The 16705-nt window shown below is 33.1% G+C and overlaps 2 protein-coding genes across 6 annotated transcripts; one reads left to right on the plus strand and one right to left on the minus strand.

Moving 5' to 3' along the window:
• Window positions 1-2931: 2931 nt before the first annotated feature.
• On the minus strand, window positions 2932-5043 carry LOC137810096 (soyasapogenol B glucuronide galactosyltransferase). The gene has a single exon (XM_068611224.2). The coding sequence runs from the start codon at window positions 4633-4635 to the stop codon at window positions 3145-3147; it is 1491 nt and encodes a 496-aa protein (XP_068467325.2). The 5' UTR covers window positions 4636-5043; the 3' UTR covers window positions 2932-3144.
• Window positions 5044-10591: 5548 nt separating this feature from the next.
• On the plus strand, window positions 10592-15323 carry LOC137810088 (RNA-binding (RRM/RBD/RNP motifs) family protein). 5 transcript variants are annotated; one of them, XM_068611213.2, is made up of 10 exons: window positions 10592-11046; window positions 11133-11195; window positions 11308-11392; window positions 11503-11571; window positions 11783-11861; window positions 12092-12143; window positions 13544-13656; window positions 13737-13806; window positions 14660-14745; window positions 14838-15323. In XM_068611213.2, exons 1-10 carry the CDS (start codon window positions 10693-10695, stop codon window positions 14878-14880), a joined length of 1014 nt encoding a protein of 337 aa, XP_068467314.1. In that variant the 5' UTR covers window positions 10592-10692; the 3' UTR covers window positions 14881-15323. The 5 variants fall into 5 exon arrangements, 2 of the variants coding, with proteins under 2 accessions (XP_068467314.1, XP_068467315.1); XM_068611214.2 differs by having other exon boundaries at window positions 13547-13656; XR_016518328.1 differs by lacking the exon at window positions 11783-11861.
• The last annotated feature ends 1382 nt before the right edge of the window (window positions 15324-16705 follow it).

The following is a 16705-nucleotide window of genomic DNA, read 5'->3' on the forward strand; positions in this document are numbered from 1 at the left end:
CATAATATGTAACATGTTTATGCCAAAGAAAAAGTGATTAGACAATGCACCAAACATACTATTCCTAAAGGATGGAAATGACGGATAATCGCCATTTCGACTATTATTAAGATAGAGAAATGAATTTTTTTTCCAAAATCCTTAAAGGTTAGACTCTTCATTTCATTTAAGGCAATTGCTTCCAGGACCATATCATTGCACCCATTCACAGGAAAATACCGAAAATATCCTTAAAAATATGGGGTACATATAAAATTATATTCCGGACCTCCTTTTTCAGAACACAATAATCTCTTTCGGATAATTTTTTTCGAATGTATTATTTTCAGTTCCGGATTTTTTTATCCAGAATGAAATTTTGATTTTTTTTCCAGATTTTTATATCCGAAACACAAAAACCTCTTCTGGATTTTTTTTTCCGGAATACATTATTTTTAATTCCGGATTTTTATTTCCAGAATAAAGGGTATTTTCAGAATTTTTGAAATTATGTTGGATGCAGGTTCAAAAGTGTTTGGTGGAGGGAGCATTTGCCTTCATTTAAAGCTTAATTCCATTCAAGTTTGAGGCAAATGTACTGCTGGGTGTAGTCAACACCCTCTTGGTACCATTTTGGCACCTCTTACAAAATTTGCACAGCCCATTAAAACGTCATTAATCAGTAGTACGTCAAATTATCTGCAAAGTAAGATTAAGACATGGTTGGGTCTCTTCTGAACCCAACATGCAACTCCATACCAAGAAAGGTCCAAGCAAAAATAATTTTATATACTTCAGTTTTTTTACTTAAATAGGATATTAAAAATAATTTAAGATTTGTATTTATTTAAAATTTAAAATTTTAATTTAAATAGGACATTAAATAATTTAGGATTTATATTTATTTAGGATTTTGAATATTTTAGAAATTTTATATATTTCAAATTTTTATTTAAATAGAACATTAAATTTTTCTAACAATCATAAATATCTTCCGACACTGTTTCTGTTGATACCATTTCTGCACGTCTTAAAAAATTTGTAGGGGACATTAAAACATCATACAGTAATACGCCAAATTATCTACAAAGTAAGATTAATACGTATACTTGTGAAAAATGTCCATTTACAATACTACATTCACAACGCTTTTACTGTAAAACGTTGTCCATCAAAATACGATGACATTTTTTAAATTAAAGCAAGTCTAAAACAGCGGCTATGAGTTAAAACGGTGTTTTAGACCAAAGCGTTTGGTCTACAACAACGACTATGAGTAGTAGTTGTCGTTTTAGACTAAGAGCTTTGGTCTAAAACACTATTTTAACTCATAGTCGCTGTTTTAAACCAAGTGTTTTGGTCTAAAACGGTGGATTTATCTCAGAATCGCCGTTTTACACTTATCTTATTACCCAACCCTAATTCGAAGCGCGTCAATTACACTTTTCATATCTCCTTTGTCTTCTTGCGCTTCGTCTTCCTTCTTTACCTTCGTCCTCTCTCTGCTTCTTCTTCATCTTCGAGCTCTTTGTCATTGTTTACGTTTCTTTTATTCACTCATCATTGTTTATTTGTTTCTTTTTTTGTTTCTATTATTCGTTTATGTCTTCTATTGTTGGTGAAAGTTTTCATTGCCTATTGTTTCATTGCCTTCCACCACTACTGTTTTCGTTGTTGGTTTTCTTGTGCCTCCATTGGTTCTTCACCGCTGCTAGTCGTCGTCATCGTTGTCGTGAGCCCGCCGCTGCTTTTCACCATTTCCTTCATGCACAAGCTTTTCACCAAGTCCGAAAAAGAAGCATGATGTTCCCATTGACGATCCTATAGCTTCCTTAACTGCAGCTGCTAAAGAGATTGGTAAAATATGGACATGCGACCCTCCTTCAACTCTTTCAAATCTGACATCTATATGTCAGATTTAAAGGAGTTGAAGAAGGGTCTAATACAACGGCTATGGTAGAAGTTGTCATTTTAGAGTGAATGTAACACGGCGGTCCAATAGTCGCCTTCTTTGCTTGAAGAGAATACTACGCGCTGAAATACAACGGTCAGAATACCGTCGTTTTTTAGCGCTAAAATGATCACTGTTTTTCACCTTTTCTGCACCAGTGGTAATTGGGCCTCTACTGGACCCAACATGCAACTTCATACCAAGAAAGGTCTAAGCAAAAGGAAATTTATATACTAAATATTTTTATTTAAATAGGACATTAAATAATTTAGGATTTATAATTATTTTAAATTTTAAATTTTTTATATATTTTAAAAAAATTATATATTTTAAATTTTAATTTAAATAGGACATTAAATAATTTAAGATTTGTATTTATTTAGGATTTTTGAATATTTTATATATTTTAAAATTTTATTTAAATAGGATATTAAATAATTTAATATTTTTATTTATTTTAGATTTTTGAATATTTTAAAAAAATTAGATATTTTAGATTTTTATTTAAATAGAACATTAAATAATTTTTCTGAGACAATCATAAATATGTTTCGACATAATCCACATTTTTCCAAAAATAATTCTTAGAAATTATTGAAAATAATATTTTAGTTAAAAATTATTATAATCCACAAATAAATAAATCAAATTAATTTTTCAACAATTTTAAATGAAAGCGTAAATTTGTAATTTTACAAAAAAAAATACAACCATTTTTCTTTGCCTAAAATTTCAATTTTTTTTATGAAAGGAAAAAAATACTCTTTTTTATATCATTAATTAAGGGTTGTACAGTGGAACAGGTTGTCCATATATCTCCATTTGGTTGGGATAGCAGAAGAACTCACTAACAACAATAACAAGGAAAACAGAAACATCAATAACAAAACCATGCACTCAACAGTAATTATTTTAAGAATTTAAATTCTTAAAATTATTTAATTTTAACCCTATTTTTGTCATAAAATGTTAAAAAAGGCAGAGAAGCTTTTTAAAAGTAGACGTAATGGAAGAAAGTACTCTCTTTTTATTGAATAATAGATAGCCATTGCAGAATAAATAAGAAGCTAAACGATATCAGAACTATCCACAACTAACAATGACAACAAAAATTGGACAGAACTAACAAATTCTAAAACTGCATAATAATAGGTATTCTAAAACTGCATAATAAAACACTAACTTCTATAAATCTTAACATAAAAGCGGTGGTCTCAAGGAGTGGATGTGGTTTGGTGAGCTTTGGAAAGTTTGATCTGGTTGAGTTCCCGAATGAGTTCCTTCATGTTGTTGTGCGAAGAGCCACCATTTTGTATAGCCCTCTTTGCAGCATCGCTTAACGTCTTCGCTCTTCTCCTCAGTTCTTCACTCTCCTCGCTCATCATCATACCAATCGCGTTTCCAATGTCTTCTCGTTTCACAACTTCACTCCCAAACTGGTTCCAGTTTCTCCATTCTTTGGCCCCCACCGACACCCCAATTTTCAGCACATCCACCACCAGCTTCTCATTGAAAAAATGCTCCGCAAACAGAGGCCACGTCACCATCGGCAACCCCGCGTTCACGCTTTCCACCACCGTGTTCCAACCACAGTGAGTAACCAATCCTCCAATCGCAGGATTCTCTAGTATCAGCAATTGCGGCGCCCAACCCCATATCAGGTACCCTTTCTTGCTTTCCTTCACTTTCTTCTCAAACCCTTCCAAAAACTTTTCTCCTTCTCCATCCCCATCGTTTTTCCTCACCACCCAAATGAAATCTTTCCCTGAATCTTCAAGCGCATGCGCGATTTCAACAAGTTGGGAGTACGGAAACTTGTTCATGCTCCCAAAACTCACATACAAAACAGAACTCTTTGCCTTAGTGTTGAGCCACTTATGCCACCCTTCTTCTTCTTCTTCGTCTTCCTCTTTAGCGTACCCTCGTGCAGCCTTATCCGAAGCATCCTGGTTCGCCCACAACGAAACCGGTCCAATTCCCCAACTCTTGGTCCCCATCACGCCCTTGTAGTGCTCGTAGTAAGCACTCTCGAGGTCGTAGAAACTGTTGAACAGAGATCCGTAGCTCTTTTTTTCCGACTCCTTAATCGTCTTCATCAACTCCGTGTACTGGTTCGGAGATCTGAGCCAATCCGGCAACTGCAACCGCGTCATCTCCAACCTTTCGGGCAACCCAGGTAACACAAACCTGTCGCTGTCGGATTTCGCCGCAAGATGGGGTGCGTACTGCTCCACCGCGTGCGCAGCGGAGCGAGCGAGATAACTTGCGCCGTGAAACATGATCCTGGGAATTCGGAGCTTGGCGGCGGCTTCGACAGTCCAAGGATGGAACATGTCGGTGACGATGAAGTCTGGTCGGAGGTCGTGGAAGAGCTGTTCGAAGCAAGGTTGGAGAATGGCGAGACCCATGTAGATTCTGGGGGCCATCTCGGGAGGCGTGTCGACGTTGAAGGCTTCGATCCCCGGCGGAAGCCCCACTTGGGCGGCGGGGAAGTTAACCAAGTGCGTTCTGATGGAGCGGCCGCGAGTGGAGTCGAGGTCGACGGACTTCTGAAAAACGGTGGCGTTTCCCGGCGTGGTGATTATGGTAACGTCTATGCCATGAATGGCGAAGAGCCTGGCCATGTCCACCAGAGGAATTATGTGACTAGTTGACAGAAAAGGAAGGAAAACTGACTTTAGGTTTAGCTCACCCTCTTTCCCCATTCTTATGCTAATTCTTATTCTTCACAACATATTCTTCTTCTTCATCCCTTCCTCTTATTTATATACTCTCATTCTAAACAGTGCAATCTCTTCTTAAGAGAACAAAAAAATTATGATTTTACTAATTATAGGGGATGGACTTATATGATGAGATTAATGATTGCACGATTAAACATAGTTATGCTGAAGCTGTGAAGCACGAGTGAATCGAGGCTTTCTTTTAGAATATTATATGTCACCGTGTGCCTCGAGCCTCTAATGGGTACTTGGGCCTTTACTTCGGTTAAATTTTCCTGTTTTGGTGAACACCACCATTTTTAAAATACTGAGCATATCATAACCATGTGCTGTAATCATATGCGTGTAGATGTAGATGATGGTGGCTCTGACAAAATAGATACTTCTACGTATAAAATACTACAATTTACTTTAAATTAAGGTTTGACATAAATCCTAAACGCTTTATATATTCATAAATGTGTGTTTGTTTGATTGCTTAGAACAAACTCTGTCTGAAAACGCGGAGATTAGACATGGAGAAGTATAATCGTACAAAGCAACTAAATATCGTATTTAAATCAAAACTGTCAATACATCAAACAAAAGTTTTACAGAAAATTAATTTAGTATAAACTATCAATTCTATAGTGCTTCTTAGATATAGGGGAGTGACCTTTAATATTAATAATACACAGCTTTGGTTATGTGCACCCCAAACATTTCTCGTCATGTATACGAGTTTGTGTGGACAAATTTTTTTCATAAGCATTTCTATAATAACCCTAAATCAAGATTCATATCACCAAACATTTCTTTACAAGTTATAAGTAAATAATGTCTGAATTAATTTATAAAAGTTCTCTTATATAGTTTTTCAAAAAAACCCATTGTTTAAGTTTTACATAAATTAATTATAGCTTATGATTTTTTTTCTTATATTTATCTCTTATTGGAAATAACTACGAAGAAAGTTGTTCAAATCAAGTTTTTTTCACCCTCATGAGTGTTTTTAATGATAGTCCAATAATCTAACAATTTTTATGAACATGCTATAGATATTTGTACCGTCATTAAGTTAAATTATAGATTTAGTTCTTGAAATTTGACATAAATCTTTTCTTAATTTTTTAAATAAAAACACTTATTTTGTTCCCTCAAATTTAGTAGAATATGATTTTAGTTCTTACGTGTTAGTAAAATATGATTTTACTTCTTACATACTAAATTTGAATGAATAATAATAAATTCAAAAACTCTACTTTGTAATTATCCACTTAATGTGTTTAAAAATAGAAGTGGTTTAACCGATATGAAGAATTTTTAATTAAGTTTATATATAAAGAAGTGTTAACTATTTAAATTTTATTTTACAAAAAATCACAATTTTTCTAACATATTTTTTCTCTGTTTTTTCTTCATAATTTTGAAAGATTTTTTATTTTTTTATTAAATCAAAATTCACCCTAGTGATTCTGGTAGAGAATGAAATACTTTTGTACACTCATAAGTAAAATTTTTTTAGCAAGTTTCTCTTTGTCGTATTTTTTTAAGCTATGCTTAGGTTTTTAATGATACATGTGTTTGTTTTTGGATAAAGATAAATATCTGGTAGTACATGAGCATGATGGTAGGGTTGTGTCAACGTGAGCTTTGAATGTTTGTAAGATTGAAGAATCCATTGTAGACTCATATGTACTAAGGGTTTTTTGACTTTTGGTGGAACCATATGATTTGTGATCTTGAAATTGTTTTATCAAAAAGATTAAGCCATGCATGTGTAAGTATGAACTAATTCAGACTGTGAAACTGCAAATGGCTCTGATACCATATTACGAAGTGGACTTTAAGCTTAACTCAATCCCATAAAACCGGCTCATAGGGTTGAGGTTTGCACCCACTTATATACAATGAAAGCTCTAATCTCTAGTCGATGTGGGATCTCCAACAATTATTAGGTTTAACATGAAGTCATTTGAGGTCGTGAATTCGAATTATTGGAAATAATCGAGTATTATCACTAATATCGAGTAGAGTCCATTTATAAAAGATTCTTCGATACTCTAATAATAATATTATTTAAGTAATAAATAAATACCAAGTAAGTATTAAATTAGTGAAAAATACTCCATATTGGAGATCCCACCTCGACTAGAGATTAGAGCCTGTCATTGTATATAAGTGGGTGCAAACCTCAACCCTATGAGCCAGTTTTATGGGGTTGAGTTATGCTTAAAGTCCACTTCGTAATACTCCCAATTTATAAATTTGAGAGAGTCACATGACATACTAGGAACCACTTCAATTACAAGTAATATGTCAAACTTTGCATTGACATAGTCGACTTGTGTCAATAACAATTTCAATTATAATTAGTGGGGTCAAACTTCGCAGTTAAATTTGTATGGTTTTAATATTTTTTAGAATGATTACTAGTAAGACATATAATTAATTTCAAGTAATTAATTTTATATTATTAATGAATATTAACAACTCTGCTTATTTAAGTGGAATGTACAAAATCCAATCCCTCTTTGTCGGACTCTAATATTTATGTCACTAAATATAATAATGTCATTTACATTTTGTACAATTTCTTTACAAAACCTAAAAAACGAAGTTCAGAATTCGTTTTCTGAAATAAAATTTAAAACTAAATTTGATAAATATTTGGCAAAGAGTTTGAGTCCTGTAATTTCTTTTGCAAATGGATATTTTTGGAAAACATTTATGCAAACAGACAATATTTTTATTTTAATGTCATATTAAAAAGTATTATGATTTAACTAATTCTAGGGGATGGACTTATATGATGAGATTAGTCATCGCAGACATAATTTAATTAAAAGAATGTTTTGTGTTATGGTTAAGCAGTGAAGCACGAGCGAAACGAGGCGTTCTTTCAGAATATTATATTGAGTGAACTCTATATTTTAATATATGTCAGTGTGTGCCTCGTGCCTCTCGGTCAAATTTCCTGTTTTATTGATCATTCAACACTTGACATACACATTTTGGAACAGACACTATCCATTATATGCATCTAGTCCATTCTTAATTTTTAAATACTTTAATTTTAACATTTTTTAAAATTTAGTCGTTATGAATACTAGATAGTATACATAAACAAAATAATAATTTTTATCTTAAAATAATGTAAATTTATTTTAATAATTTCAACATTAATTATTAATTATGTTAATAAAATTCTTTATAAAAAAATGCAGCATATCGTAATATAACTAAAATAACAAGGTTAAATAGTGATGTCTTGAGATAGATAAGAGATATTTATGTGGATTGAGTTTTATCGTACCAATCAACAAAAAGAATAAAGATAGATCCTTCTGCAAAAGACTTTTTGATACTCAAGTCATCGAAGGACTTTATCAAGACTTGACATGCCGCGAATTCTCTTGAAAGAGAAGGATGCCTTCCGGATACGGACACACGTGATGCATGACTATCGAACAAAAGTGTTTCATTTAAGAAAAATAAACTAGAACAAAAAATTTATGCAACAATTCAAAGCATTATGCTCGTATTCAACACTCTTAATAGTTTTATATGTTCAAATACATCCATTTATAACTTAGACATCATGTTTCAATCCCTTTGACTCAAATTGACCATTTAAAATCCAAATTACATTCCCTTTAATTAAATACATGTTTCAATACATATTATAAGTCGATAGACTTTAATATAATATTTTTATCTAGTTTTCAAATCTCAATCAAATAAACTTTTAATTTAGTCAATTCAACCAATACAAAATCATTCTCAAGGATTTCTTCAACTTCCTAATTTCATGCACGTCATCCCAAATTCAGATTCAAGTGATTTCTGAACTTATTAACAAAAGTTTAACAAAGATAATTTTCCTTACTTAAAAATGATTTACACTCCAAGAAATAAGCTAGGAGAGAGTTAAAGAGCGCTAAAATTTACAACATAAAAAAAACTTCAATCAAGGGTCAAACTAGTTACAAACAATAACTTTTTATAACTGTTTAAACCAATATTATTAGAAAAATAAATTGAAAGATTATGAAAAAAAAAGACACTCACTTTAAATTGAAAAATATTTTGCTAGGATTAATCATTAACTCCGTGATTATTGCAAGATAAGATTTGATAACATTGAAAGATGTAATAATTACCTTGAAAATATTAACAAAATGTGAGAGAAGAAAAATTAAAAAGATAAAATCTTAACTTTTATGAAAACATAATGAAAGAAGAAGACAAATAAAAATAAAAAAGAAATAAAAGAAAAGTTGTTGACTTGGCCGAAGCAATCTTACATAAAATAAAAAGATAAATGTATTATTAAATGAATTTGTATACTTTGTTTTTGTTCTCGAACTAGGTTGGGGACTGGGAGAACTATTGTCTTCGGATGTCACTCGGTCGGTCGTATCTTACTTCCTCCTTCAATTCTTCTCGCTGGATGGCTCCTCAGGCGGGTGGGGTACCTGCAGATGGCACTCCAACGCTCAAGTCAGTGGGGTATCGTATTCGGCTGGCTAGAATACTGTAGATAATGACGTACCTTCTTCCTTGGAATGTGTGATATTTATATTACCTTGATGGACCCTCGCTGTTGGGCCGGATTAGGGGGTTGTTTAGCGATTAGGGTTGGATTAGGCCGTTCCTTAACCGCGGGTTAACCTTTGCTAATTGGGTCAACGGTTTGACTTGAGCACCTTATGTCGGTCAACCCATAATCGGCCATCCCGGTACAGTTTTTATTCTCCACTTTTTTTTTTATATTTTGTTTCTAGTATATTTCAGATAAACATATTGGACTTTGACTAATCTAGTTAAAAACAACAAAATTCGTTTGCGTTAATTCATTACAGTAAAATTTAGAGTAAACGTTCCAATAGACCTTAAACAACTAGAGAGTCTAGTGCATATATTAAGAATAATCATCACCTACATTTTAAGATCATCAAATCAAGACAAGTAGGTTAATGAACTTAAAAACATAAATTTAATCAATAATCTCAGTTAAAATTCAATTAAATCTGATTAGATAAATTTTAATTAAAAGAATGGATTTATTATTACTTACAATCCAAAAAAAAAACTAGGATTGAATATTATAAGTGAGTAAAACTGTGTTGACGAGTATAGTTGATCACAATTATATCTTTAACTTTTATTTATTATATTCTTATATGAATTTTATTGGGCATTGATATATTGACTTTAAAATTATTTTATAATTTAATTTATTAATTAAAAGATGATTGTACTATTTTTTTTACTCATAATTTGTATCGATCGACTCCGGACGATCGAAGGTAAGTATTAAATAGCATAATACGATAAATATGTGGCAGAGAAACGGTTACAACTAACGTTGAGTGAGTCAAAGACACTTTGAGAAATACTTCCTTAATATTAGGAAGCCACTACACATGACCTAAAGACCACTACGCATGTCTCCAGCAATCGGTTACTTGGCCCACACAAACCAAAACCCAAGTCAACCTATAAAAGAGACTTCTGAAAAAGGGGGAAATATAAGTTTTATGATATCCTGAGAGACTAAACTAAACACTAGCACTGACTTGAGCGTCGGAGTGCAATCGTAGGTATCCCGCCGACCGGACGAACGCGCATGTGAAGGAGGAAAGACTCGAAGAATTAGGTAGCTACAGGCACGACAACAATTGCGTATCGACGTGGATCAATATTACTCTGGCCCTGACATCCACCCAGGTACATAATTCATTATCATACATTTTAATTATTAAAATTTGTCTCTCACTTCTTACTAAGTAGTGATCAATAATCAACTTATAATTTTTCTTTTGCTAATTAAATTTGAATTTGAATTTAACAAAGTGAATAACTACATCCAATATAGAAAAAAAAAACACTCTACAAAGCAAAATATTCTCTCTCTCTCTAAATATAATATAGGCCAAGCCCACTTGAGCCCGCTAAGGCACTGATAAAATAAAATTTCAAAGCCCACAAACCGAATAAAACAATTGAAAAAAATAAACGGAAATTCTAGGGCTTTTCGCGTGTGAACTGAATTCCATGGACGACATGGCTGCCTACTACTCACAGCCCCAACCGGCGGGTCTTCTCACTTACCACCAGTACTATCAACCACCGCCACCGCCACCTCCGCCGCTGATGGCGGTGGTACCACCGCCTCCCGGCGCGGTTGTCCCGCCGGCGCACCACGTGCATCCGCCGTACGTGGCTCAGCATCAGCAGCAAGCGGTGTTCGGTTCTTACGGTAGTCCTCAACCCTCCACGAACGAGGTTCGCACCCTCTTCGTCGCTGGCCTCCCAGAAGATGTAAAGCCTCGCGAAATCTACAACCTCTTCCGCGAATTTCCCGGTTACGAGTCTTCGCATCTCCGGAGTCCCACCAATTCGTCTCAGGTTCATTGCAATTTTAATTTCTTGGGGATCTTGGTTTATGAATTTATGTGAATCGCTTCCATGACGTGGTTTTTGTGTCTTGACAGCCTTTTGCTTTTGCTGTGTTCGCCAGTCAGCAGTCGGCAATCATGGCAATGCATGCTGTGAATGTGAGGATCTTATCTTATAGCATAAATTGTTTGTTTTACATGTTGTGCTTACTGACATCAAATGCATTTCTCTTTTCGTGGCTATGCTTGTTTTAATTAATGTGGTTTGCAGGGGATGGTGTTTGATCTTGAAAAGGGTTCCACTCTTTTCATTGATCTGGCAAAATCAAACTCTAGATCCAAACGTTCTAGGATAGGTGTGTATTTTTATTAGTTCTAAACTCCATTCAAGGAATTCTGTTGTCATGTTTAATATATTTCAGATCTTCCAGTTGAATTTTGTTGATTGATTGACCTTTACAAACAGATGATGACAGAGCTGGTGCCGATAAGAAAGCTAGAAGTGTTACATCATCATGGGCCACTCCCGATTCTGGTAAGATGTTGTTAGTTTGAAACTTGGTGCGTTGATATTGTCTGTGTATATAGATTGTGTGAAGTTTTTTTTTTCAGTTTACTGTTGTTGTGTTATGTTCAGTTCATCGTTTATTCTGTTGCTTTGAGGCCAGTTAGCTATTGATCACACCAAGGACACTTTTACCTATGAGCTCACTTTGCACATGTTTTGCACTCTTCGGCACTATCAGGTGTTAGCAGCATTCACATGCCTGGAATGGGTAATCCTGCTTACAACACGAACACGTTTGGTTATCCATCTGCACAAAGGTCATCTGCACTACTTAATCACGGTTTATTATGTGGTAGTTGATTGCTTTATCTTTGATAAAGCACATTTTCCAAACATACATACAGTGTTAGTTTGAGCTTCTTGTAGAACTCTCTCGATTAGAAGAAAATAACTAATGTGTTTTAAGTAACGGTAAATGTTTTCAGATTCAGACTTTGTATTTCTTGCAATCTCATCTTATTATTTGTGTGTTTGTTTTCTGTAATAGTCTTGGGAATGCTGATGGGAGTGCCATGAGTGATGGTCTATATATGAACATGGTTAGTGTTGTAAATTCTCAATTTATCTGTTTTATGCATCACCTTAAAAAGATTTCCACTATGATGTGCTTCAGTTGGTTATATATACGTGTTAAATTGAAAGTGTTCTTTTGTTTGGAAACATGTCTCAATTTTTTGGTTCTGACGATCTTTAATTGAATTCAAAAGTTTTTTTTTTCCTTTCGATGGTTTGGAGAAAAGCTACTCCTAAAAAAATAAGGCTTCATTTCTCTTTTTGTTTCAGTAAATATCTTAGGAAATAAGAGGTCCGACTTCCATTTCTATTCTATTTGATTTTTATGTGTGGTAACAAAACAATATACAAGAACAGAATGTATAGAAATAATATAATTAAGCCATATTACATTATGCTCCCTTTTGCCTCTGCTATATATGAATAATGACGTTCTATTGTTGCTACTTGTATTTGCATAACAGTGTGTTTGGTTCCCAATGGATCCTTTATAATTTTAATAGAGGATATGAAAGTCAAATATACTTTTTGGGCATTTCGGTGTATACACAGTGCAAATATCATAAAAATTTTCCCTTTCACGTTCTCACAACAAAGGAGGGGTGAGATAAGAAAGATGTGATTTTATCTGTCTTATTTCCCTTCTATAAAATTTTGAACCAAACAAGATAAGATTAAATAGTTCCCTTCCCGTCTCCAGCCTCTTCTCCCAACATTGGAGGGATGGAATAGGAGAGATGAGATTTTAGCTGTCTTATTTCCCTTCTCCAAAATTTTGAGCCAAACAAGATAAAATTAGATGGTTCCCTTCCCGTCTCCGGCCACTTCTTTTCCCTCCAACCTAACACCGAAAATTTATTGGTTATTTGCACCAGTATTCTTTTCTTGACTACCAAGTGATTGGATGGTCCTTCAGATGTAATGTGCTAAATGGGGCTACAAACTGGTGTGGAAGTAAGATGGTAATCTTGTCAGAGTTTTTATTCTCTGATTCAATAGTTCTCTTACGGGACTTGGTGCTTACTTCAGTCCTTGGGTGTAAATTTGATCTCTTTTATTCCTTATCTTCACGAGCTTTGTTTCTAGACTGTGTTGAAACTTTTGTATAATGTTCAGGTCCTTTAGTTCTTTGATTAGGCAACTTCAACATTATTATGCTTTACATGATGACTGTATAAAAGTAACTTTTGGGGACGGCCTGATACTTATCTTGTAAAGCTATTCTTCATTCGCACACACATATCTAACCATTTGTTTGCCATTGTTGAAACGTGATCCTATGCATATATGCAATAATATGTTTCTCATGTTTAAGTATCATGGTCTTCCTACATGTCATATATATTTGACAGTACCTTATTTAATCTTAGAACTGCACATTTACTCTAGAGTAATTTTTTTTGTTTCTTATCTTATATGTTGACAGAAGAAGTCTTCAACTCCTTACATTCCTCAAAACTCCACCCCGTGTGCAACTTTATTTGTAGCAAATCTGGGGCCATCTTGTAATGAACAAGAGCTAATGCAAGTGTTTTCCAGGTTGGTAGACGTATACGCATGAGGTGTTTTTGTAAAATCTGTAGAATTTGATTTTGTTTCTATGTAAAATTTTGCATCAGATACCATGGATTTTTGAAACTGAAGATGCAGAGCACATATGGGGCGCCAGTTGCATTTGTTGATTTCCAGGTTTCTTTTCGTTATTTTATTTTTTGCACTGCATACAACTACTAAATGGGAGTTTTTTTGTCGTTTAGCATCCAGAAAGCCCCGTATACATTACATGATACAGTTACAGGGATATGGGGAATATGAAACAAATATTCACATTACGAAGGAAAAATTATGTATAATATTTGTGAAGAGACATTCACATCATGAACGTATCAATAATCAATGTATAATTATTACAATTGGCCAAAAAGATATTGTGGTCATAACAAGTACACACAGTTGCATATCTATCCCCCATTCATATCCAGAGTATTTTCTTTTAGTATGAACATGTCACAAAAAAACATACAATTTCCTTGCCCAAGCTAGCATGTCATACTAAACATCACTAGTCCAATCAAAAAGTTTTGGCCCCATAGAATCTGAGAATGACAAGCCCTTGTTCATCGTTTGGAAGGGACACTCATTTTTAGCAATATACCTTCCTGGGTGTCTTTTAAACAATGAGAAAACTACTTGAGATACAAAACCGTGTCTTGGATTTTGATTTTTTTAATGGGTATCGGACATGTTTCAGTATTGGATGCTTCAGATACCTATTTTTATAGTATCTTTACTTCACAGCCCAACACATTCCTGTATCAATTTCCTATTATGAATGGACTCCCTAGGCCTTTTATCTCTCTATCCATTTAAAATCCAACTAATTGCATGTAGTAATAATGATGACATCTAACATGAAAACTGTTGCAAAGGTCATGTTTAAAAAGGCAGAAAAGTAGATTGGCCAGTTGCTTGATTTCATTTGGAGGTTTACTCTGAGCAGTCATGTAAGTATATACTCTTAACGCCCATAGTATATGTGCAGGATGCAAGTAGCTCAACTGAAGCTCTAAACAGTTTGCAAGGCTCAATTCTTCACTCTTCACAAACTGGCGAGGGAATGCGTTTAGAGTATCCTTTGGTCCTCTTCGCTTTTGTTCTCATTCTGTTATTTTTTGTGATTTTGGTACCCAATGTTTGGTATTGCTTAACAAGAACCTTAGATATGCTAAATCACGGATGGGCATGCGGAAGAAGCCAAAGTAACTTACACGCTGGAAAAATAGAAAATGGAAAAAGGTAAAAGAAAACACGAGATTCACTCGTGACGCCTTCGGGCTGCACAATGAGTTGTTATTTGCGGCTACAATAGAGAGAATGGAAGCTGGGTTACCTTCATCCCAAATCCAAAATTTGCAAAACTTATTCAGTATTTCGGAAATAGAAAAAATAGGACACAAGTTAAATGCTTGTTGTTCGACAGTCATCAGTCATCTTCTCGTGTATTTTATCTACTGTAAATTTATATAAAACTGCAATTTACTTTACAGCTCTTGAAACACTGCTCAAAATATTATTAACTTTATTTGTATTTTATCATTTGTACTTGGGGAATCTTTTTCGTGTAGTTTGTATTTGTATATTAGAGCTTATAAATTTTATGGTGAAATTCAATAGGTAAAACATTCTTCATTTGAGATGGACTCATTGTATTATGTTGTTAGTTATTATTCATTTATTGCTTTTATAGCCAATTGTCCTGAAACATCAAATTAGTGTCTCCATAACTTTTATCCAATCATAGCCCATCATGCAATATCTTCATTTGAATGAAAATGTACGAAATGTGTAAAGGACTTTCGAAAGTTTGTAAACTTACAAGATTAGTGTAAAATTTAAGTTATATTTGTTTTTTAATTTCAGTTTTTGTGAAATTAAATACTTCACTCTAAATAAATAAAAGTAAAAAGAATAGTTAAAAGAAAGGTGGAGAGATAAAACAAGACAGAGAGATAAAGAAAAATCAAACTCGATTGAAAATGTTGCTTAATAATAGACAAATATATTGAAAAGATGTGACTTAATAAATACAGCTCATATAAATGAAACATAATTAGGATCGAGTTTAACAAAACGCAGCTCATATAAATGAATCATACTCAAATTTTAATCCTTTAAATAAATACATCTAAAATAATTTATCATAACTTCTTGTAAATTATAATTAATCCACCTTAATCAGAGTTTTTCAAGGATATTCAATTAAAATTAATTTTATATTATTTAAGTTTAAAAATACTTTCTAATGTGAATCAAATTTCAATTAAACAATTTTTAGTTAGTGAAAATTGGTATGTATAAATGATTGAAAAATATTCTTATTTTCACAATTTTTACTATATTGTTTATCCAATTTTATCTCTTAACCTGATTTTACTATATTGTTTATCCAACTATATTGTTTCATTTACTAATAGTAGTAATAAAATATCTAAACTGAACAATATTCTTATATAATAAAATCTTATATCATAAAAATATAAAATATATATGTAATAATCATATGAATTAAGGTTGCTATCGACATAAAAGAGATTTCCAAAACATATATTGAATACTATAATATAATGTTCGAATCTGTGTCACTTCATTCCCAGTAAGGCCAATTCTTCCTGCAAGTCCCTAGATTTCTTTTGTACCTCTACAAACATAAAAATTCTCACTTTATCCCTTTTTAAATTTTACAATTTGAAAACTAAAAGGCTTTCATATGACAAAATTTAAAACTCATTTTTCATTTTAATATTGTGCAATTCAAAATGATATAATTTAGAAGCTGAAATTCACTTTTAGACCATACAATCCAAAAGTTAAAAATAAGTTCTGACTTGCAGAGCTTATAATTTTTTTAAAATAAAATTTTGACATTTCCTTCTTTAAACTAAAAATGAATCCACATACGATACTTTTAAACTTCAATGCTTTATTATGTGAAAAATTAATATACAAATTATGAAGGTGATAAAGGTTCTAAATAAGTAGTTGGCTTAAGTAATAACTTAAAATAAGATTTAGAGTTCATAGGGTACTT

Source organism: Phaseolus vulgaris, chromosome 2, assembly GCF_051622355.1.
Source record: "Phaseolus vulgaris cultivar YP4 chromosome 2, ASM5162235v1, whole genome shotgun sequence".
Taxonomy (NCBI): domain Eukaryota; kingdom Viridiplantae; phylum Streptophyta; class Magnoliopsida; order Fabales; family Fabaceae; genus Phaseolus; species Phaseolus vulgaris.

Coding starts and splice junctions, on each gene's coding strand:
- LOC137810088 (XM_068611213.2), top strand. CDS start 10,693: ATGGACGACATGGCTGCCTACTACTCACAGCCCCAACCGGCGGGTCTT. Junction 11,196..11,307: donor TGGCAATGCATGCTGTGAAT/GTGAGGATCTTA, acceptor TGTGGTTTGCAG/GGGATGGTGTTTGATCTTGA. Junction 13,807..14,659: donor TTGCATTTGTTGATTTCCAG/GTTTCTTTTCGT, acceptor GTATATGTGCAG/GATGCAAGTAGCTCAACTGA.
- LOC137810096 (XM_068611224.2), bottom strand. CDS start 4,635: ATGGGGAAAGAGGGTGAGCTAAACCTAAAGTCAGTTTTCCTTCCTTTT.